At 34.2% G+C, this 23,244-nt stretch overlaps 2 protein-coding genes across 2 annotated transcripts in view; one reads left to right on the top strand and one right to left on the bottom strand.

Moving 5' to 3' along the window:
• LRRN3 (leucine rich repeat neuronal 3) overlaps positions 1-20,677 on the top strand; it is a 35,910-nt gene extending 15,233 nt beyond the window's left edge. Inside the window, exon 2 of the mRNA XM_009286835.1 lies at positions 17,719-20,677. Within this exon, the coding sequence (XP_009285110.1) occupies positions 18,070-20,196 (2,127 nt within the window). The 5' untranslated portion in view covers positions 17,719-18,069 and the 3' untranslated portion in view covers positions 20,197-20,677. The remainder of the gene's footprint in view (positions 1-17,718) is intronic.
• The window catches only part of IMMP2L (inner mitochondrial membrane peptidase subunit 2), a 504,342-nt gene that overhangs the window by 270,534 nt on the left and 210,564 nt on the right, over positions 1-23,244 (bottom strand). The window lies entirely within an intron of this gene.

The following is a 23,244-nucleotide window of genomic DNA, read 5'->3' as shown; positions in this document are numbered from 1 at the left end:
AGTACACTTTCAATAGAAACCAATACTGGTTTTTAATGGTATAAATATATATGTCTAGAAATTGTTCTCTTTATTTTTAAACAAAATCCTGCTCATGGTTTGTCTTGTATTGGTATAGATAGATAAACAGATAAAATAAATATATGAAATAAATGAGATGATAGAGAAATAGAGAGAAAAAGAAATTTTTTTAAAAGCCACTCTATGGTTAAAGTCCCCAAACACGTCTTCAAGGGAAAGCACAAGCACATAAAGTAATAAAAGAAAAAACTGTATAAAAATAACAAGCATTTTGCATTTTACTGGCCGTAAGAAAACTAATTTTAATTGGTGACTTACTGAATATGAGATTGAATAAATGCCATTCTTGCTCTGATTAAATGTCAAGGCCATAGACGTGTTGTTTCAAAGTGAATGAGCAAAAATTTGGTGTGTATAATGAACCTTCCAGAAAATTTATCTGTGCAATACTTTTCTTATCCATGAAACTTCATGATCTGGTGTCTTAAGCTGTAGCTTCTTTATTATGATATGTTTTGGTTTAATAAAATTTCATTTTCATTTTTAACAATAGAAGCACACCGATGCAAACCTAACCTGACTGTGACTAGAACTCTGTCAGTAGGCAGAGAGGAAGGAGCAGTCAGAAATCTTATTGCTTATATGAAAAAGAGTGGCTTGTGACGATTTTTGCTTTTCATATCATAAATGCGATTTGAGAACCCTATATTCAAGTCCCTGTCCTCAAATCCACCATTTCCATAGCCAGAGGCATTCTAGGTCAATGTGGTTATCTTAGAAAGATAAGTTTTTTGTGAGACTGTACAAGTCTAAGCTCCAGAGGCACTCTAGGTCTGTCTGGTTATCTTAGAAAATGAAGCTCATCACCACACTATTCTATAATCTATGACGAACCAGACACAATTGAGCCCTTAGGAATTAATAGATGTTTCTAAGTGGCATAAAAAGCATCTCTCAGCAGAAAAAAAACACTGTGCACTGGACCATTCTGTTCAAGTTCCTTGCATATAAGAATTCAGGAAATAGTTTACAAGTATTTCTAGAAGTATTTCCTGTATTTTTAGAACTTACGTCTATAACATAGGAAGATAAACCTGGGGAAAAATGCAAAAAATATTTGCAAAGTTTACTGAGACATTCTGAATGATATTTCAGGACAATATTTGCATCCTTTTTTTGCTTTTCAAATTTGTTTGTATGAACATATCTGTGTTCACACAAAAAGCTGTGCAAAATGAAGTTTGGGTCTATTACTTGAAACTTCAGCTGCAAAGCAAATTCTGGTTTGGATTCAACAAAGTTCATAAGCAATAGTTTATGAAAAGTGAGTCATTCACTTAGAAAGTAGCTCCAACAGAAAGTATTACACAGAGTAAACAGCAAACTCAGAATATCAAATAACAAATATGAACTATTGTATTTATTCAAATTGCTTAAATGGAAAAAAAAAAGGTATTAAAAAGAACATGCAGTTAAATTTTGTAATCCAGAACTGATAAGTGAAATCTAATACATATGACAGCACACTGCAGAAATTAGGAAACATTGATAACCCAAAGAGACATGGAGTTTAGGCTAGAATTTGAGATCTTTCAGATTATATGTGATAAAAGCTGAGGTCTTGTAGCAGGCTGAGGGCATGGTAATTGTTAGTTTCACTTGTCTCTTTTGGGCCTAGAAAGGACTGAGAAGTCTAATCCTTACCCCGTGGGTCCCCAAACAGCCATTAGACAGATAGCCTTAGCCTGAGGAAAAAAAAAAAGCCCTCAAAGGACAGAGCAATGAAATTTCTTTCTTTTTTTTTTTCTGAGAAGTGCTGGAATTCACTGAATAGAGCAGAAGTAGAATTAAGTTAACATCAATTCAGTTTTACTTCCAACTCAGTTAAATTCCAAAGATGGTGAGCAAGAGAATGACAAAATAGGAAAAAAAAAAGAAAAAAAATTCCTTTCTTTCCCCTCATCTTACTCTCTCCTGTCTGCCTCTAGCAGACAAAAACTGTTATAACTGTTTGTACCTATAGCTTTCAGAATAAATCAACATTTTAATTTATTATGTTATCACTTTAAATTGTGCTCAGAATTCTAGCAATCAAAGAGGAAGTTAACAAATTCCTTATAATTCCACAGCTATTTTACAAAGCTAAGCTGCAACTGAGATGACCAAATTAAAAAAAAAAAAAAAAAAAGAAAAAGAAAAATGATACTCATGCTGAAGAGTTTGATAACTTTTCTTACCAAATACTTTTCTTTTAAACTCTGAAGCTGACTGGCAGGAAGACTATAAATGCTACATATCAGCATCCCCCAAATCAGGACGTGCAAGGCTGTGAGATATGGATGGACCTACCTTAAGTTGATTTCCAGTCAATAGGTATTCTGAATATTTTCCAGTCACAAAATTAAATGAGGACACAATTAACCTCAGCTGAATTCTAACACATGTCCAAACTGCAGAATACTCTATCTGTATCCTCCTTTCCTATGGCAAATCTCTGCAACTTTATTTTTCACTCTACTGACAACGTCTATTTTATGAAGAAATAGATGTGGTATTGCAGCAAGTGTCAGTGCCCCCATTAATATTGTCACATCAGACAGAAGTCACAGAAATCTGATGATAATAATTTTGAACACAAAGAGGATATTTAATAAAGACTGTATTACAACAACTGTTGCTTTAGAAGTATGTTGCCTGATAGAGCAAAATAATTACCTGCTTTTGTCTGGTACCTATTTGTAAAATTCATCTAACGCTGCAACATTCTTTCTGTAGCATGCAGAATGGAAGCCTAACACTTCTAAACATTAAAATATCAAACTAGTATGTGTAGCCTCTGGAATTAAGGATTTTTTCCAGTGAAACAAATTCTGTTTCATGCTTCTTAGCTACTGTTATTTTTAAAATAGAAAGCAATTAAAACCATGCTGAAAAATTCTTCGAGAGTGACTTTGGTAACAAAAATATGATAGACTCAGTAGCAGTAAGATAGGAATGAGCCTGTTCCAAAACAATCTGCCTAAACTAATTACCAAACTAATGAAGGCTAATCATTCAAACCTTTAATACAGCTTGAAAACAGCTTGAAAAAGATGCTATTTCACAATTAAGCAAATGAGGCAGAAAGATTTTTTTCACTAGAATGTGCAGATTTATCTTTCCATTAGATTTCAAGGATCACATTTGTATATAATCTACTATTCTATCTATACAGTAAAGCAAAACAAATCTAAACAAACCTTCCCATTCACCAAAAATAGTTAGTGGGTTTTAAGGTTCTTTTACATTCTGTAACAAGTTCAGAGGAGAGAAATGTTGCCTCTCTCTCCTTAACAGTTCTAGAAGTTGAGTCTATATAAAGGGAAGAAGTCTTTGGGGGCATCAGTAGGAGCCTTTCTGCTTTAACAGAATGGAATTCTTATTTCTCTGACACAGTCACAAAGGGGAGGTCCTATAGCAATTCCTGAAAGAATTAAACCCCTGAAAATAGCTTGGAAATCCAGAAAGAGGAACAAATGAAACTCAAGACTCTTTCACCTTAACGTTTCCTAGGTTATCAGTTTGGCAGGTACACAGTATTAAAATGAGATTATTCAGCCTAAGAAAAAACAACTATGAATGCTTATCAGCTGAGCATAGTTAATAGTTAACATTTTGATCTGCAAACATTAAGTGAGCATTGCCTATACCCAAAATATCCTTGAAACCATCTTTTTTATTAGATCATCATCCTGGATAGCCATGATAAGGAAAAGGATGCACAATCCTGCTGGAGATACATTCAAAAGATCTGTTAACTCTCAACAAAACAACAATCCATTTCAAAGCAGGAATTCCCTTGACAAAAAAGGGTTTGGTAATAGACCAGGCTACTAATTACTCAACCTCCTCAACCTGTTTTGAAACCTTTTTGGACTGGTGCAGATCACTACATGCCAATTTTCAAAGGAATACCAAGCTTTGCTTTATCTTCATCAATATGTAGCTGCAGTCTTCCATTTTTATTTCTTCAAGGTAATGCTAGGTTTTTGTAATTAAATATCTATGTCTTCACCTGCAGTAGATTCTCCATCTTCCATTAAAACGTTAGACTAGTGAATATCGGTTTTCTGTGTCCATATGACTCTATAAACTGCAAGGACATTAAAAGGGATTTAGACATCCTGACTGTAAAGAGAACTCATTTCAATAATTCTTCAGTATTTTATTCCAAGACAGGCTTTTATTAACTAACTCAAAATGTTTTAAATGTTTTAAAAGTTGACCCTTGAAGAATAATTATTTGTAGAAAAAGAGCAACTAAACAAGTTTATTTGTAACTTATCAATTATCATTCAATTCTAATGTTTAGCAGCAACATGGGAAATAAAATGAAACCAAAACCCAATTTTCAAGACAAACATTTTTATGGCCTTTAGGGTATTTTTCTTACTGCTTGTAATGCAAGTCTTGATCAATCCTAAAAGCCTGCTCCTGAAGGACTGCCAAGCAAAGTTATTTCACCTCATAACTGCTATAAGTTTCTACTCATTACTTCTATAACTTTCAAATGCTACTTCATCTTCCCTGGATGTGGCCCACGTTATCTCTCATGAATGACAGGAGACAGAAAAGAGCATTCTATCACCTTCAGGGAAATGTTTTCAGGACTTTTCAAGTTCTCAGCCATTCAGATGTGTTGCTTTGCCTATTCATTTAATTCCAGAATAATCTCAACCTTTAACTAACTGAAAGTTACCGGATGGCACTGGAGATTCAGAATTGGAATTTCAGGATTACATCATGATCATTCTCCACAACCAGTAGTGGAAACTGAACCTAATCAGTCAGGGTTTGAAAATATAGGTGTTAGAACCCTCACACTGTTCTGCACTCCCTATTCCAAACGATAAATGTTAAATCTGGATTTACTTTCAAAATTTGCATTTCCCACATACAACAGGATACCATGATAAAGACAGTTTAAAGCATACTAGCACAAGCTTAACAACCGGTATGGATTTTGAACTTCAAATGCTTTCCATGCTTTGTTTTCTTTGTATTAAGAATGTTAAAGCAATTTAAGGTGACATTTCCATGCTCATTAACAGAGGACACAGTCATTTGCAAGGAGAGACAGACAGGTGGTTTATAACTTCTATCATTATAATATTGAACAAGGTGACAACTATTGCCTGAAGGAAGGATAATTATACTACAAGAGAACTTAAACTACATATTCAATTCACATTTATAAGAAATGGCAGAAAAAGCCACACACCAAAGCTAAATTATCCTCCTTCACCTGTTTAAATTGTGGTTAATCAAATTAATCCCCAATGCACATTTATTGGTATTGGTTTGTGTATTGCACCAGCTAACTCTATCAAGTGAATGGGCTACTGGTCTTCAAAAGTATCTGCACTACCTAATACACACTACTGTGAGAAAGTAGACCTACTTACATTTTGAGAGAATCGCCTTGTCACCTGAATCTCTTTTATGAGATGGTGGATCAAATGCACTTGAGACACTGTGTGCCTGGTTTTAACATACTAGCTGAGGAAGGACCAGTTAAGAGGTAAATCAACCCTTCCAAATGTCAGAAAGTTGATATGTGTCCTCTGCTTTAAATTCTTCCATGGTATATGTGTACTTTTCTTCTCTGAACTACAGCAACATGTGTAGCTTTAAATATTGGAAATTACATGGATGACTTTAAAGAAACTCAGGCAATTTTGGTATCCCAACTGCTTTTGTTTCTTGTGGAGAACAGTGGAAAATTCTAAAACCCCAAGAGCAATTTCTGAGGAGGTTATTGAAATATCCATGTCTCTTTCTATTAATTTATGGGATGTACTCTAGAACTTATGGTATGTATCCAGAAATCTCCTTATTTTCTTCAAATGCTTCATGAGTATTTACATAAGTCACAAAGTGTTCTTCCGTTGTGTTTGCCTGTTATGTTTTTTCCATACATACTCCTGGTTATTTTCCATACATGCTAGTATATATTTTCCATTACTTTTAGTTAGTTTCCATACATACTTCTAGTTAACTGGGAAGAATGGTTTATTAATTCAATGAAGACCAGCAGCAATATGATGGGACAATTTCTGAGAATATTTTTAAGAACCAGAATAACATTTTTGCAATTAAATCTTCATATGGCCCTTCTTAGTTGACATAGTTTCTTAGAATTATCATGTACCTACATGGAGAGAAACAACTCCAGGTTTTTCAATATATGTAACTACTCCTCATCTACCTGTAAATGATATATCACTGTGCTTAATATTTGTACAAACAACTAACAGCTATTTCTCCTCTGTTGTCAACAAATCTAAAATTGTTTTACAGAGGAAGCAGCATTCTTTCTCCTAGTTTCCTTTCACAAAGATTTATTATCATTTTCCTCATACTAACTGATTCCGCCCTAATTCCAATTTATGACCAGTACCATATACAGCATTTCATGAGAGTTCTTACCCGTAGCTGATAAACAAAACTAATGGTTTTTAGCATTCTAGTGCCAGTGGTCCTCCTATGAGTAAGCAAGCATACCATGCCTTTCTCCTTACTGCTGATATTTCCTCTGATGTCTTCCAACTTTGAAGCAGAAATTACTACTAGACCCTGAAAGCATAATTCATCATTTCACACTACTGAAATGCCACACTATTGAAATATCTATCTATCTTTATTTAGTCAACTTGTTTTACTGCTGGAAAAGAGAACCATGCCATTGTCTGAAAGCAGAAAGGCTGGAGTCAGACTTAAAAATAAATGTCTTTTATAATAAAAAAGCAGGTTGCTTCAACAACATTATCATTATTACAAAATTATGCCTAATCCATCTTTGGAAGGACAAACTGGAAGGACAATTTGAAATGGTTCACCTATCCCACTTCAACACCAGTGATGAACAAAACTTTCATTCTATCATTCCATAATCACCACTAATAGGATCTTTTCAGTATCTTAATTCAAACTTAACTTTTGTTCAGTTTGAAGAGCCATTTTCCCACAGCAAGATGCATTTCATTGCACAAATACATCTGTGCATCTCTAACATTCTTATGTGAGGTAGTGTTCCTACATGTCTTTACATATGCACCTACAGCAGATATGTCTATGCCTAGTCTTTGAATCATAAGTAGGAATCACAACAAAATGCAAGAGAAATTATGCTTGTCAAGGAAAATCTAGCGCAAGCCTTCAGTACAGTGATCACCATCTGGTTGATTGACTTGAATACTTGAACAGTAAATACTGGTCAAAATTCTCTGGGAGATCAGAACGTTAATTTTAACACTGCTGTCAGATTTGGCATCCAAAATGCAGAAAGGTGATGTAAAAGGATGATAGATGCTGGAGGGCTAAGACAGAAATACAAAATCAAGATGTGGCTATGTCATGTAAGTTTCATAAATGAAATAATCCTGTTCAGTGACATGCTAGTGAGCCAAATCATCTAACATTAAGGGATTGAGTGAATTTTTCGCTTTAGACAAAATACAGAAAATTCTTTTAAAATAATAGGAAACACTAGAAGGATTGTACGTTGGGAAAACATGGAGTGGGGAAGGTGGCTATGAATCTATACATACTGGAGAGGTTCAGTGGTTTAAATAAATTTGCAATTTTGAAAGGAAAAGAAAAACACTTGAAAGGGGATTCAGTTACTGTTCCAGGAACTGTATGATTATTTAGCTGTAGTGCCATACACAGTAGAAGGGATACTGTACTTAATGACAAGTGTTGCTATTTATTTATCTTGTATTTGTCCTCTTTCTTCTGATCTTATTTTAAAAAGCAAACCATGAAGAGAAAATAAGATCAGTATTTTAATGTATTAACTTCTGGGGAAATACAAAATGAACCATGATAATCCTATAGTGTGGATTAGAGCTGACGAATAGGTCATAAAAGCACAAAAAGCAGTAATTTCAGGTCTGAAAATAACGTTAGTTCTGCAAATCATATAAAAAAACTTAACATGTAATGTTATTAATGAGATGTTCAGCTGAGCAAAAACTGTAATCAAAACTAAATACAAATCAAAATACTTTCTGCAATCAGAAATGACAGTATCTCTATGAGCTGGTAATTTATGAGTATGCATAAATGACTCCAACTGATATAAAACACAGCAGAAAACAGAACTTTTATTTCCTAATCTTTACAATAATATTCTGTTTTATGCATTGTCAGTTTTTGCATCCTGAAATTGTTTTTTCATCAATCCATTTCTCTACACTGCCTCAAGCAAGATTAAAAAAAAAAATTTCCATTTCTGTTGAGCAATACATTGTGAACCTGATTCCCCAGGTGGCTCAGCATGAAAGTAATCACCCAATATATTCACAATTGTAAAGTTAAAGCAATTCAGCCTAATTTGGTAGGAAATTCATGACATAGAAAATATTATGTCATCCACTAGTAGCACCTCAAAAATAAATTATTTCTGCTTTTTAGTAAGGAATTTCTGCTTACTATAATGACAAGCAATAAATTTTTTCCCTTCATGGATCTCAAACCACATTCCATGTAGTATGTTATAAGTATACATCAAGTACTGGCTGGGATTGTAGCAGGATGTTCCTGATACAAGTACATTCATTAAGCCCTTCTATATCTAGATTATTATAGTTGATAATCAATACAGTGCACACCGAAAATGATATTTTTTTTTAATTATTATAAGGGCATTTACCTTGACATGACCATTTCCCAAAACAAATCATAAATATACCAAAAACTAAAAGGTGAATTCACTAAATATTAAGGGTCTGCCATTAAAGACTGATGATTTAAATGAATGTAGGTCTTTCAAGCCTAAATCTTTGTTATTGAAAAATTACAGAATAGAAATTGTAACTCCTAAAATTATCATGTTTATTATTATGCTAATTTTATTACAGTGACCTTTTTCCCATGATAAATCAAAAAAAGATAAATTAATAAATTCCCAAGGAAAATATTATGTGCTAAGTACAGCCACTACCTTTCTCTGTCTTTATTACAACTACTTGAACACACCTATTTCTATGTTTCAGGCATGTTTAATATTTACATTTCAAGAGCCACAAAGGAAAAAAAAAATCACAAAATGCAGATTTTGCCAATAGCTCTGCTGGATTTTGGCTAGGCTTCTTTACTAGTCAAATGTACTACAGACGCCCTGAATTGGTATGGTAGCTTTCTAGAAAATCAAGCCAAAACTGGTCTCACTCATCTTTAGTTCTGGCCATCTGCTTGAAGCATCTGGTAACTGAGTACATTCACCCACATCCAGAACGTGACTGCTCTCTTGCCAACTATGTGCCTAGGTAACTGCCAATATGTGCTTCTCCACTACTAACATGACAACTGTCAAAAAGAAATTGAACATGTACGAATAAATCTAAATTAAACTAACACATTACTTTCCCAAGTTACAGCAATAATTTTTTTGACATAATTGCTTGATAAGGGCAACGATAAATAACTCACACAGTGAAATCTTTCTAAGGCTAAGAACTATAACAAGGATACCAAAGATCTAAGTACATTGAAAAGTTATTTTTAACATTTAATTCTTGATATTTTCTCTGACAACTAGAAAATGTATATGTGCAGTTATTTAAGAAAAAAATCAAAACAAGTAATACTAGCAATGAGTTCAATTTTTAGATAAAAACATCAAAATTATACATTCAATATCTGATTTAAGAAGAAGAAATAAAACAAGAAATCAGTTCAGATTCTTTTCAAAGTTTCTTTTACAATTAATGCAAGTATATAAAATTATTAGATGTAGTCTAACTGCCACACATTAAAAATATTGCAAGAGGATTTGGAATGCCATATTAGAACACAAATGGTAAAGAAATGTGCAACTTCCATTGAAATTCATCCTCTTGTCATGTAAATATAATTTTCTAACATCTCTGCTCACTCAAAAAGAATACCTAAAAATTATTTTGTGCACTTCATATTAGGAGAAGAAGTAAAAAAAATGAGGTAACTCTAATTACTGAAATGATTAGTTCTTTTACAAAGTATCATCAAACAAACTTTTCATCTTGTTTTGCTGTGACATTTGTGAAAAGGTCAGATGTATTCAATGGCTAGGGAGTGTGCGATTAAAAGTTAAAAGCACATGAGAGAGAGATCTACAGACAGAAAATCTAAAATCAAAGCCTGGAAAAGTAATCCAGGATCATGATAATAGACTACTAGACTGCGGTTAGAGAAAAAGGATAAACCTGAGGATATTCAGAGATTGTCATCATGACTTTTTTTCCTTGCCCTGTCTGAATCATCAGTTGTCCCTCTTCTTGTATTTAAATTTTAAGCTCCATGGAGTAAAGATCACAGTTTTGTTTTAGCAAACAAGATGGCGTGGTCCTTATCCACCACTATGACTCCAATGCACAATGCTGCTGCTGACACCAAATTAATAACAGCAACAAAATTATATACTATTTTTATTAAGCGCTGTGATTATGATTGACAAACACCTTACTTCACATGCAGGTGGTCCCATAGTTATCTGCCGTTCCATGGTCAGTCATGGTAATCCAGTTCAAAATAGGTTAGGAAACAAATGCTATATCTTTTCCATCCTCCCATTTTTAAAAGGTTTTACCAAATGTTCGTTTAAGTCCATTGAAAAGTTATTATAAAATAGCATATATAATAAATTATCACATACCATATGTACATATTCCTTTGGCTTCCATTTTACTTTTCTGTTTTCATCACATCTATTTTAAATACTGCATTTTCAAAGCTTTACGATTTATTATATTACAATGTTTTCCAAAATACTGTAATGTAATTTTTGATTGATACAAGAAATAGAACTACAGTAAGTTCTTAATGAATGGTACATGGTGATAATCCCTCTGGTATCTGTTAAATTGCATTAAGGTACAGTAAACAAGAGCACAAGGAGAGTAGACCAGACTCAATTAGTGAAAGAGAAAGGGTAACTCTAGCTGATCATGCTGCTTTTCTCAATCTATCTTTATTTGTAGATTAAAGTAACCTCAATGTACATGATGTCCATAGATATAAAGAACTTTAATGATGTATAAAATCTTGTCCTTCTTATCTTGTAAGGGTCTAAAGTGTAAGAATTTGTCCTGTTTTACAGTCATATTAAACATTTTAAGTTTGTGGCTTTCCCTCAGGCAAATTTATTCCAAGTAAGGAAAAAAATGAAAAGGAGGTGTAACAAGTTCACAAAATAAATAAAAACACATATGCTGAAATAATTATTCACACTGCAAATTGCTTCTAGGGTTAGATACAAGTAGTTTTGCCATTTCCTTTACATCTTGCACTTAATGCTATTCAGGGCCAGCCTGAAGTTCTAAAACTCAATTATTAGAAAAAAAAGTAAAGTAGATTTCCAAAATTAGTCAATATCCCAGCAGGAAGTCCCTGTCAAATTTTTCAAACATGTCCAGATATTTCAGATAGTCACTTTTGAGGTTTTCAGTCTAAGACTCTCAAAATCCAACTGCCATCTGATACTGTCAGCTGCTCAAGTTGAACACCTCAGGACTGAGATTGTCAGAAACACATTAATTTCCAAAAATCCTCATTCGTGTTTTAATGTGAGACTATATGTTAGCTATATGTAAGAATATAAAACATTAAGAGCATATTACAGTGAACTGTTAATTTGTATTTGTAAAGAGAAACAGGATTCTGCATGAAACTCTTTGCTCCAGGGAGTGGAATGAAAGCAAGACTACATATGCTAGCAGATATTCTTTCCTTTTTTACAAAGCCGTTACAATTTCCAGCAACCATATCAGACCAGCTAGTAGAGCTTACTTCTAGAAATATTTTATTTCAAGACTGATTCTGTTATGAAAATCTATTATATTATCTTTTTGTTCTTTAACCTAAACTTGTACTCCTGCCTCAGTCACAAACTTTCTGTACATATTTCAACAAAAACATCCCACTTACTTACATTTTTATAGAGAAAAAAAAACCCAGATTTTTGTGTCAATTCTTGAAATATGTCAAATAAATAAGTTGTTGCATCTTTTTATCAATCGTGCTGTAATAAAAAGTTCCCCAAGGAAACAATTTTTTTTTATTTTGGTCATAGAACAAACAAGGAAAAATTGCCTTATAAAATTATCAGAAAGATACTAAATGTTCAAACTGAAGTCTGTATATTTCCATAACTAACACTTAAAAACGAAAAAAAACCCTAAGTGCTGTAACTACAACCAAGTGAGGTATGAAATGTCTCATGCCCAGTTTTTGGGTAGTGACATTTCCAGATTTCTGTCCATAGAACTGCTCAAAGTGGTTATAATGACAAGAATGGAGAAGTGGCTCTTTCAGTTGATGTGTTTGAAAGGTAGCTTTGTACGAACAGCTGTGTTTTCAAAATGCTTGCCACCTCTAAATTGGTCCTTGTGAAGTGAACTGTTTGCCTTATTGCCAGCAGGGCACATTGCAGTGTAGCTGCTGCATTTTTAGTTTTTAGCACTGTCTCTCTAACTGCTGAAGTGGAAAAGAAAGATTGCCAAAACCTGACGTGTTTCTTTTCCTATTTTTTTTTCAATTCTTGAAATATGTCAAATAAATAAGTTGTTGCATCTTTTTATCAATCGTGCTGTAATAAAAAGTTCCCCAAGGAAACAATTTTTTTTTATTTTGGTCATAGAACAAACAAGGAAAAATTGCCTTATAAAATTATCAGAAAGATACTAAATGTTCAAACTGAAGTCTGTATATTTCCATAACTAACACTTAAAAACGAAAAAAAACCCTAAGTGCTGTAACTACAACCAAGTGAGGTATGAAATGTCTCATGCCCAGTTTTTGGGTAGTGACATTTCCAGATTTCTGTCCATAGAACTGCTCAAAGTGGTTATAATGACAAGAATGGAGAAGTGGCTCTTTCAGTTGATGTGTTTGAAAGGTAGCTTTGTACGAACAGCTGTGTTTTCAAAATGCTTGCCACCTCTAAATTGGTCCTTGTGAAGTGAACTGTTTGCCTTATTGCCAGCAGGGCACATTGCAGTGTAGCTGCTGCATTTTTAGTTTTTAGCACTGTCTCTCTAACTGCTGAAGTGGAAAAGAAAGATTGCCAAAACCTGACGTGTTTCTTTTCCTTTCTGCCCACTCTGACTTGGTTCTTAGCTGTCTGTTGCTCCAGTGATGAGAAACGTTGCTCAGTTTATTCCTTCACTGAATGTCTTTTCCAGCTCAAATAATGGCGATACCCCCTTCTAAACCAAGGCTCCAGCTGTCAATAGCAGTAAATGAAACAAACCTAATTAAGACATACCAATCATTGTCTACACAAGAGATAATGAGGCTGCAAAAAGTCACACACATCAGGGTGCATTTTTCTAAAAGCAAGAGATAATACCTTAAAAACAAGAGGCACACCGTATTCAGTAAGACAGTAAGTATGGATTGCAATAGGGATGGACTTCAGGAAGAAAATAAATCATCTGTCCACAAAGATATAAACGGTTTTAGGACAGAAGTTCTAGTACAGAAAAACAATAATAAAAATACTGAATATCATTATTAATAAGCAATACTAACTTTTTAGGTGCAGACTCTATTTAGACTTTTTAATTGCAGACATTAGGAAGTAAACCATACCATTTTATCTGGATGAGGAAATATATATACAATCAGAGTGCACATAAAGATTTATAAATGCAGCTGGGTAAAGAATTACATCAAAGACTCCAAAACTACGATGCACAGCTCCTGCTGTTGCTTGTGTGAAAACACTTATCCCACAGCTCAGCTTACTGGTGATAATTTGCTGCTGAGCCTCATCTCTACTCGCTTTTCTATTGTGCACCATAGTAGGTACGAGTTTTAAGAATCGCTTGCATCACATCAAAAATCTTGAGAGGTCACCAAAACCCACTAACAAAAGAGCTATAATAAAAATAGTATTTTTGCTTAACAGAGAATGCTGATATAATTGCATTATTTTAATTAACTTTTTTTTTAAAAGAATATATCTATTTTTACACAGAAACCTCTGTGTATGTAAATCTCAGATACTTTAAATACTACTCAAAGGAACAGGACAAATAACCTTCAGGATCTCTTTGTCCTTCTTATTAGTACCTTTAAAACTGGACATTCGAAATGCAAAACTTTCACATAAAACTCCTGATAGTACAAAGCACTTAGCTTTAAAGCACTGCAACCCATTAATAAAAATTCTGAAAATCACTGTTAGTAACAGTATTTCAATTTAATCTTTATTTAATGTTATCAGTACATATTTACTATTATCAGTTCATTAATGAAGAAAAGGAATTAATGCATTCCCAAAGTTCAAAGTATCAGAAAGTTAAATGCTTCTTTTCCAATACAAACATTTATCTCTGTGACGCCACACTCTTCAAGGAAATTGAACTTCAATTACAGTTTATAGTTTTGAGTGCAAGATATCAATTTACATGAGGTTTATTTTGTTACAGTAAACTGCAGCTCATTTCTCAGTTCAAAATGGTTAGAAATTAATTACGTACACACAGATACACACACATAATCAATACAACCAGTTGGCATAAGCAAAGTCATACTGCATAACTTGATTCTGGGTTTTGATCTCTTCAAGTGGGACCAGAAAACATCAGTAATTCATGTTTTCTTACCTTCTCTGTCAACATTGTATATCAGAGTCACACAATAATACTATTATAAGCAAAAAGAGCAAGAAAAATGTTTTGCCACTCAAATGATTCTATACAATTTTTGCTGTGCTTTTCACTACTTCACTTTTTTTGTGTACTATGTCATATGATGTGTACTACAGTCATATTAGTTTTAGGTTGTCCTGCAAGGAGCAGGGAGTTGGACTCGACGTTCCTTATGGGTCACTTCCAACTTGAGATATTCTAGTCTTTGATTCTATGATCTCATAAGCCACCATGGATGTCCATACTACTCCAGAAACATTCTTTTATTCCACACCTTGAATGATAGTTAATACCAAATCATTTTCATGTAAAATAATACATAGATATGACACTATTTAAACCAAAAATCTTTCTGAAGAGAAACAATGTATTTTGGAACGATGACTCTGCAGGCTGGGAGAGAGTGTGAAAATTATTCTACAATCTGTTATTCAAGGCACTCAACCCCAGTGAATATTTTATACAAGGCAGAAGCACTTTAACTGGAGAAATAAGAAAGATTTATGCTAGAACACCATATGAGCTTGAGCTGGTGGCTTATTAGCTGGAGCATTCACCAGAAAGAGAAAAGACATCAGATTAAATCATAAAGAAGAATAATTTCAACCTTTATCTCCAACCTCTTCTTTTTTGCTGCCTTTTGCAGAAAGCCCACTCTAATATATATGACATGAAAATGTCCACTGGTTCCCTTGTTTTTGGCTTAAGAATCCCATAGAAGCTGAAGTATAAACTCAGGAGGAGTATAAACTCAAATCCAGGAGGATGTTGGCTCTATGTACGTGAAAATGTAGTAGTTTACATGCTTTAACTGGTACAGCCTCTCAGGTACCTGGGACACGCATGAAAAGTCCATCTTGGTCCACATCCTATTTTTCACAGTGGCCAATAGCAAATGTCCAGGGAGGAGCAGAAAAACGGGTCAGGTATGTAGTTGTACTTCCCCAGAATACTTTCCCAGTACCTCTACTGAGCAGAAGTCCCTGAGCGTCATAGTGGGATCAAAATGCTGAGATTTGATAGCTGCAGTAGCAGTCCCTTGAATGTCAATTAATTTACTGTTCAGGTAAGATATCCAATGTCCTTTCAATTATTAGAAGCTTACATTTTGTATTTGCCACACTTACAGATAAATTTTTAATATACAAAAAATTCCCCCACACACCCATCCTCTCTTCTCCCTACATAGTAAATCACATCTGTGCATTTGGCATAGAATGATTTCTACCAAAATCTTTAGTAAATGGGACAGTACTCCATACAGGCACATCACCTTGCCTCCTGGTGGCAAAATTAAGAGCAAGTTATAGGCATTAACTGTCCAGTGCAAACCTTTATTTTTCTGCAAGCCTGAAGTTCATCTCATTTCCCAGAACAAAGGAAGAGATTACATTTTTACTATTTCAGTCACCATGTCTTTGCATTTTAGTATAAACTGGTCCATTTGCATAAAAACATACTATTAATCCTCAAAACAGCAGAATGTTTTCTGTATGTTTCTCTCACACATTGTCTGTTCACTTTATTAATACACTTGCATGTTAAAATAAAATATTAAATATCCTCAAATGTACATACAGACAGCGGCCTCAAAGACTTGCCAAATGTACTGCAAATTGGCCAAATGCTCGTGTTACTCAACATGGTCCAACACCTTTCCTCTGAGCTGATATGGAATGCCTATGTGGTCAATATGCCCAGTCCTCCTGGGCCTGGAAAGGAAACCTAAAATCGAAATCCTTGACACTTGACTTTTGTAATCTCGTCTATCTAGACCAGCAACACCTCAAAAGTTATTTATCAATGTCAATGAAGCATTGAACTTATCTTACAGTTTGTAAACAACGTCACTGTGAATTTTAACACCAGAGGCAAGGGGAGAAAGGGCATAAATGTGTATCGCATGACAGTCTTCTGAGACAAAGTCTGGTTAAAGTTAGTGTGAAGTCTATATTCTGAAGTAAATGAAGCAGTTAATGTGTACTACTTGAGACATGAAAACACACAGGAGCTTTTGAATTATATGGCTTGGAACACAATGTACACTCAAAGTAGCATTTTTTTTTTCTCCAGAAAAAGCAAGTACATACCAAAAATCTGGAGAGGACACATTTGATTCTTCAAGATGCTAAAAGCTTCAGTCTTTGCTATAATTTGGGACATGAAGACAATCTGCAACTTCATAGCAAATTTGGTCTGTAGCTCTGCAAGAATCTCAAAGAAGCAATTGCTAGTGCAGATTTTTTTCCTTCTTATCACTCTAAAGACACTTTTCTGTTGTTATTATTCCTTACAATTGAAGTTATTGAAGTCAAAATCAGCAAGCCATTAATTAGCCTGAATCTGCCAAGATGACAAGCTATTTACTATGAGGTACATATTTCTTTCTAATTATCGCTTTAAAGAAAAAAACAAGTTTTCTTCCTAAACAGCAGCTACAAAAAGAATTAGAAAATTATAAAACCTGTGGATTATCAATTTTGTATATTTCTGTATAAATATCTCACAGGCTTGCCTAAGAACGTCATCATTAGGAATGTGTATTAATCCAACCATTCCGCTTTCCTTTGATTACACATAAATTATGTTCTTTATATTTATAAACTTCATGCTCAAAAGTTAAATATTCATGCTCTGTATGATTTTGCTCAGTGTTTACATTTTCAAAGCCAACAGAACTCAGTCTGCTTCTAGTGATAACTGAAAGAAAAAAGAAAATATTTTAAAGGACCATAAAATATGTAGAAAAATCTCACTGATGTATTTTGCTTTATACTTTGTGGATCTTCATCCTTCTGTAGAGCAATGCTCCACTGGATGTATGACAGGCTACAAGTCTAAAGATATATTACTATATTAACTTCATTTATGCTATCTGGATACCACTACAATACTCTAGACACCACAGTCATTTTCTTTTCTTACTTGCAATAATTAACATTAGAGAGCAAAAGATGGCTAAATTAATTTATAACTTTATAGTTTCTTATACTAATTATTTCCTCTTCTTATATTTTAGGTCATCCTGTCATTCCTGCAAACACTAATCAATCATGGGATTTGAAGTTAATACTACTAAATAAATGAATTGCTTAATCTCCTATGACCATCTATACATACTTCATCTTCACAAAGCTTATCAATTTTATGTCATCAAGGACAGAGTGACCTTCATCTCCACAAAATGCCTCTTACTACTGGACAAGTTGGTTGCAAATTTATCACTTATCCTCAGGAAGAAAGTCCTTCGCAATCATCATTTGACAAATGCAAGTGTGTGTTTTATCAATTGACCAGGTCATACTAAATTCCAAAACCATAACTGTGGAATACTAAAGGGTCTGTTACTTTTCTGAACATTTGAGCTAAGATGAAGGACATGCAACTCAAAATTAATTTTCTACTTGGCCTAGTTATCACTGCACTAGTACAAGCTGTAGAAAAAAAAGCAGACTGCCCCAAGTCATGTATATGTGAGATCAGACCATGGTTCACCCCCAGGTCTGTGTATATGGAGGCTCCAACAGTGGACTGTAATGATTTAGGCCTTTTTAATTTTCCAGCCAGACTGCCTGCCGACACACAGGTTCTACTTCTACAGACTAATAATATTGCAAAAATTGAACATTCAGTAGATTTCCCAGTGAATTTAACTGGTCTAGATTTATCTCAGAACAATTTATCCTCAGTGACCAGTATTAATCTTAGAAAGATACCACAGTTGCTTTCAGTGTACCTTGAAGAAAACAAACTTACTGAACTCCCTGAAGAATGTCTTTCTGGACTCCACAATTTACAAGAGCTTTATATTAATCATAACCTGCTTTCTGTGATCGCACCGGGAGCTTTCATAGGCCTCAATAATCTTCTCAGACTTCACCTCAATTCAAATGGTCTGCAAATGATCAACAGGAAGTGGTTTGAAGCTACTCCTAATCTTGAAATTCTCATGATTGGAGAAAACCCAATAATCAGAATCGAAGATATGAACTTTAAGCCTCTTATCAATCTGCGCAGCCTAGTTTTAGCAGGCATAAATCTCACTGAAATACCAGATAATGCTTTGGATGGCCTTGACAATTTAGAAAGCATCTCCTTTTACGACAACAGATTTGTTAGAGTGCCCCACATTGCTCTTCAAAAGGCTACAAATCTTAAATTTCTGGATCTAAATAAGAATCCTATTAACAGAATACGACGAGGAGATTTTAGCAATATGCTGCACCTAAAAGAGTTAGGAATTAATAACATGCCTGAACTGATTTCTATAGATAGTCTTGCTGTTGATAATTTGCCAGATTTAAGAAAAATAGAAGCTACCAATAACCCCAGATTATCATACATTCATCCAAATGCATTCTACAGACTTCCCAAGCTGGAATCACTCATGCTCAACAGCAACGCGCTGAGCGCCCTGTACCGCAGTACGATAGAATCCTTGCCTAACCTCAAAGAAGTTAGTATACACAGCAATCCCATTAGATGCGATTGTGTCATCCGCTGGATCAACATGAATAAAACAAACATTCGCTTCATGGAGCCGGAGTCCCTGTTTTGTGTAGACCCTCCTGAATTCCAAGGCCAGAATGTGAGACAGATACACTTCCGGGAAATGATGGAAATCTGTCTCCCCCTGATAGCTCCTGAAAGCTTTCCATCTACTCTGGATTTAAAAGCTGGCAGCCATATTTCCTTACACTGCAGAGCAACAGCAGAACCAGAACCTGAAATCTACTGGATAACACCATCAGGAAACAAACTTTTGCCTAATACTATTTCTAATAAATACTACATTCATTCTGAAGGAACATTAGACATAAGTGATGTAACACAAAAAGAAAGTGGCTTATATACATGTATAGCAACTAATTTAGTTGGGGCAGACCTAAAGTCAGTCATGATTAAAGTGGATGGCTCTTTCCCTCAGGACAGCAATGCAGCTTTGAATATTAAAATAAAAGATATAAAATCTAATTCTGTTTTGGTTTCATGGAAAGCAAGTTCTAAAATTCTCAAGTCCAGTGTTAGATGGACAGCCTTTCTGAAAGCTGAAAACTCTCAGGCTGCACGGAGCGCTCGAATACCATCTGATATAAAGGTATATAATCTTACACATCTAAATCCATCAACTGAATACAAAATTTGTATAGATATTCCCACTATCTATTCACAGAATAAGAAACAATGTGTCAACGTAACCACAAAAGGACTGGACTTGGCAGTGACAGGCTATGAAAAGAACAACATAATAGGATTCCTTGCCTGCCTTGGTGCTCTTCTGGGAATCATCTCTGTGATATATCTCTACAGCTACATCTCACGAGAGATGAACTATGATGTTGGACACAGCTATCTAAAGAACTACCTGAAGAAACAATCCTTCTCACTCAATGAGCTTTATCCTCCTCTAATCAGTCTTTGGGACGTGGGCAAAGAAAAAAGCACAGCAATGGAAGTAAAAGCAACTGTAATAGGTGTACCAACGAATATGTCATAAATATGTCAGTATATCACTTAATTTCTGAAATAAAAAGCACATGACTGCATTTGTGCTGAATAAAAAGGCAACAAGAAAAAGTATTTCTTTTAGGAACTAGATGCCTGGACTTTGCTGCTGCCGACAAATGGGAATATGTACCGACTCAGCATAAGAGAAGAATTTTAACTAACTGGCTTCTAAGGGTATTCTACCAACCAAATAAAATTAACTTCATTTTCTAGAACTTTCATGGGACTTTTAAGTCTGGAATACAGTGCAAATAGCCAAGAACATTTTCTGTATTTTTTTTTATTATTATATAAAAGTAGTGGAACTGAGCAATACCTCCTCCTGTGCTGTATTACACACACTAGCCACGAGTTTTTGCAGTGAACAGATATACTAGGATTGACACATGGTGTAATGAAATGGACAAATTCTGTAGAGTAGACACAGTGAGTATGTGAATTTTTTTTATGAGGAAAATACATTTTTGATTAAAATCAAAATAGTTTTTGGCTTGTTTGTTTCTAAAAAAAACATTCTGGGAGCTCCTGTCTGACAATAAACAAACTCATTCTAATGTCTGATAAAATATCTCCTTACATATTCTCCTGCTGAAATGCCTTTCTGAGCACATAGGACATTTTTGCTGGTTTTAGGCTGTATAACAGCAATAAACCACACAATAAATATTTTTATAAAGTACTTCTTACACATAATAATAACCATATTTTACACATTGCTTATTGTGGGAGCAAGAAGAGAGAAGGAGGGCAGGAAGGAGACATAGGACTGATAGGGAAATAGATTGATAGCTACTGGTAACAGCAAGCTTTGAGCTGCTTTGGTATTTTCCCAGAAGCCTGAAAACTAAATGCAATGTTTAGACTCAGATAATATAAATCCAATATTTTGTCTTCAGTCAAAAGGGTAATCCAGTTATTCATAATGTCTAAACTCTAGGCTGGCCATACAGGGCACTCAGATAGCTTGAACAGTTTAAATGATATTAAGGTTTTCTTTCTGGACCTGCACACTTCTGTTTAGCTACAACAACAGCTGACTAGTTTACAAACCTCCTCAGCTTTCACAATGTAACAAGCAATAAATGACAGACAGAAACATTATTAGTAGAAATGAAATGAAACAAAATGAAAAGGGAACAATGAATACCTGACTACTCATATTGAAGCTAAAATTCTCACGAGAGTTGGGCTGGGCCCATAAGCAAGCAAGTGTGCACAAGAAGCTGCTGATCAGAGTGTTGATTACAAGCTAAATGCAATTCTGTTACGAGGGAAAAAGTGACTACTCCTAAGCCCAGTAGAGAAAAGACATCTGACCATTAAGATACCTGATAAAAAGATGTGGCACCTCCTGACAAAGAAAGCAACAGCAACACTTTTATGTTATTTTGGTTCATATATATAAAAACAAATAGGAAAAATGAAGAAAAAAAAGGTTATCTCTGAATATTGTGCTTAAGGAAGTAAATATTCACAGAATGCATAGATAGCTTGAATTACAAAGTAAAAATAGGAGTAACAAACATTCTTGTAAGTCTTTAGTAGACTTTAACATTTTTTAAACTCTATAATAATATACATTTTATCTTTCTAGACTTGGTTGAAGTAAACATTTCTGTGGAATCGCTGACAGAATTTTTGTAGGTAGAAGAAGAGTTACTTCTTGTATTTAGACATCAACTTTTCCACTTATTCACAGTTTGCTGCATACTTTCAAAATATTATTGGTCTATAAACACTTATAACATGGAAAAATAATTTCATTTTACCTAGTACTAATGAATAACTTGCTTTCATGTTAAAGATGTCATTTTTCTAGTTAAATCCCAGGATTTTTAAATTATGTAAAGGTAATTTTCAAAGTTGTTAAAGGCAGAAAGAAGAACCCGATACTAATTTTAAACTACCCAAACTTAGGATATTCATAGAGTCGATATATTTCCCTGAAGAAGGAAGTTTACAAACCTGATGAATCACTATCGCACATAAAGGCACACTGAAATTTATCAGCTAAACTCTGCGATGACATGACAGATTTCAGCAGCATGGAGAGCTCCTGGAGCAGAGTTGTTCCTCAAGAAAAGGTAGCTAAAATGGGACCCATCATCAAGCAGATATTGTATTTGTCAGCAAGAACTTGTAGGTATACCTTGTATGTTTACCTTTGGAATCAAGTTACATTTAGAGCTTACAACTCTTAGAGCTCAGAAATGAGAATCTCATTTTTTCAGGCAAAAACATCTCTGCACAATGTTATAAAACAGCACACAAATACAAGTCTAATGGGGAGCACCGATAAGAAGACTTTCACCCCACAGAATAAGTACAAGCTTTATTTACTTTATTTAAACATCTTATTAAAAGTTTTTGTTGACAGATAAAATGCATTTTTATATAGAAGAATTTTCACACTAAACTTCTGAGAGCTAAAATGTAACTAGATATATCTCACAAATATTTGAATTGTTCTATATCAAATGAAAATATACCTTACATTTTAAGAAGAAATGGATTATCCTGTTCCTAATTGTTAGGATGTGAATTATTTCCTTTATATCCCCAAAAAAGAGAAATACAATTGCATTTTCTTAAAGTAGCTTTGCAATCCTCCTCTCAAATGACCTTGAGGAAGCTATTTTACAACTTTATACGTTCCTTTGTCTGAAAGTATCTCTGAAAGAATATGCTGAGCTTTTGTTTTCATCAAACCAACAAGATGCATCTTCTGTAGTTAACCATCATTGAGTAATATTCTTTATTCGTGCAAATATGCCTTCACTGCTATCACTCAAAAGTGAAACTTTAAGAAATACTAGGAAAACATCCATAAGAACAGGGTCAACAGTGTCTCTACAATAGGTTACAAGAATTTTTAGTCACTCATAGAATAAAACATTTGAGATTTGGTAGGGGTGCTTAACTGATGGGGTAGAAGGAATACAACTGCAATAATGAGAACAAGGATATCCCTTCAAAGAGTTCTCACTCTTACTAAAGGATCTGCAGAAAGAAATGCTTGCAGAATTAGATTAAAACT

Source organism: Aptenodytes forsteri, unplaced genomic scaffold (assembly GCF_000699145.1).
Source record: "Aptenodytes forsteri isolate BGI_AS27 unplaced genomic scaffold, ASM69914v1 Scaffold166, whole genome shotgun sequence".
Lineage (NCBI taxonomy): Eukaryota > Metazoa > Chordata > Aves > Sphenisciformes > Spheniscidae > Aptenodytes > Aptenodytes forsteri.
The sequence above is the reverse complement of the archived record's forward strand: the minus strand, read 5'-3'. Positions and strand labels throughout refer to the sequence as shown.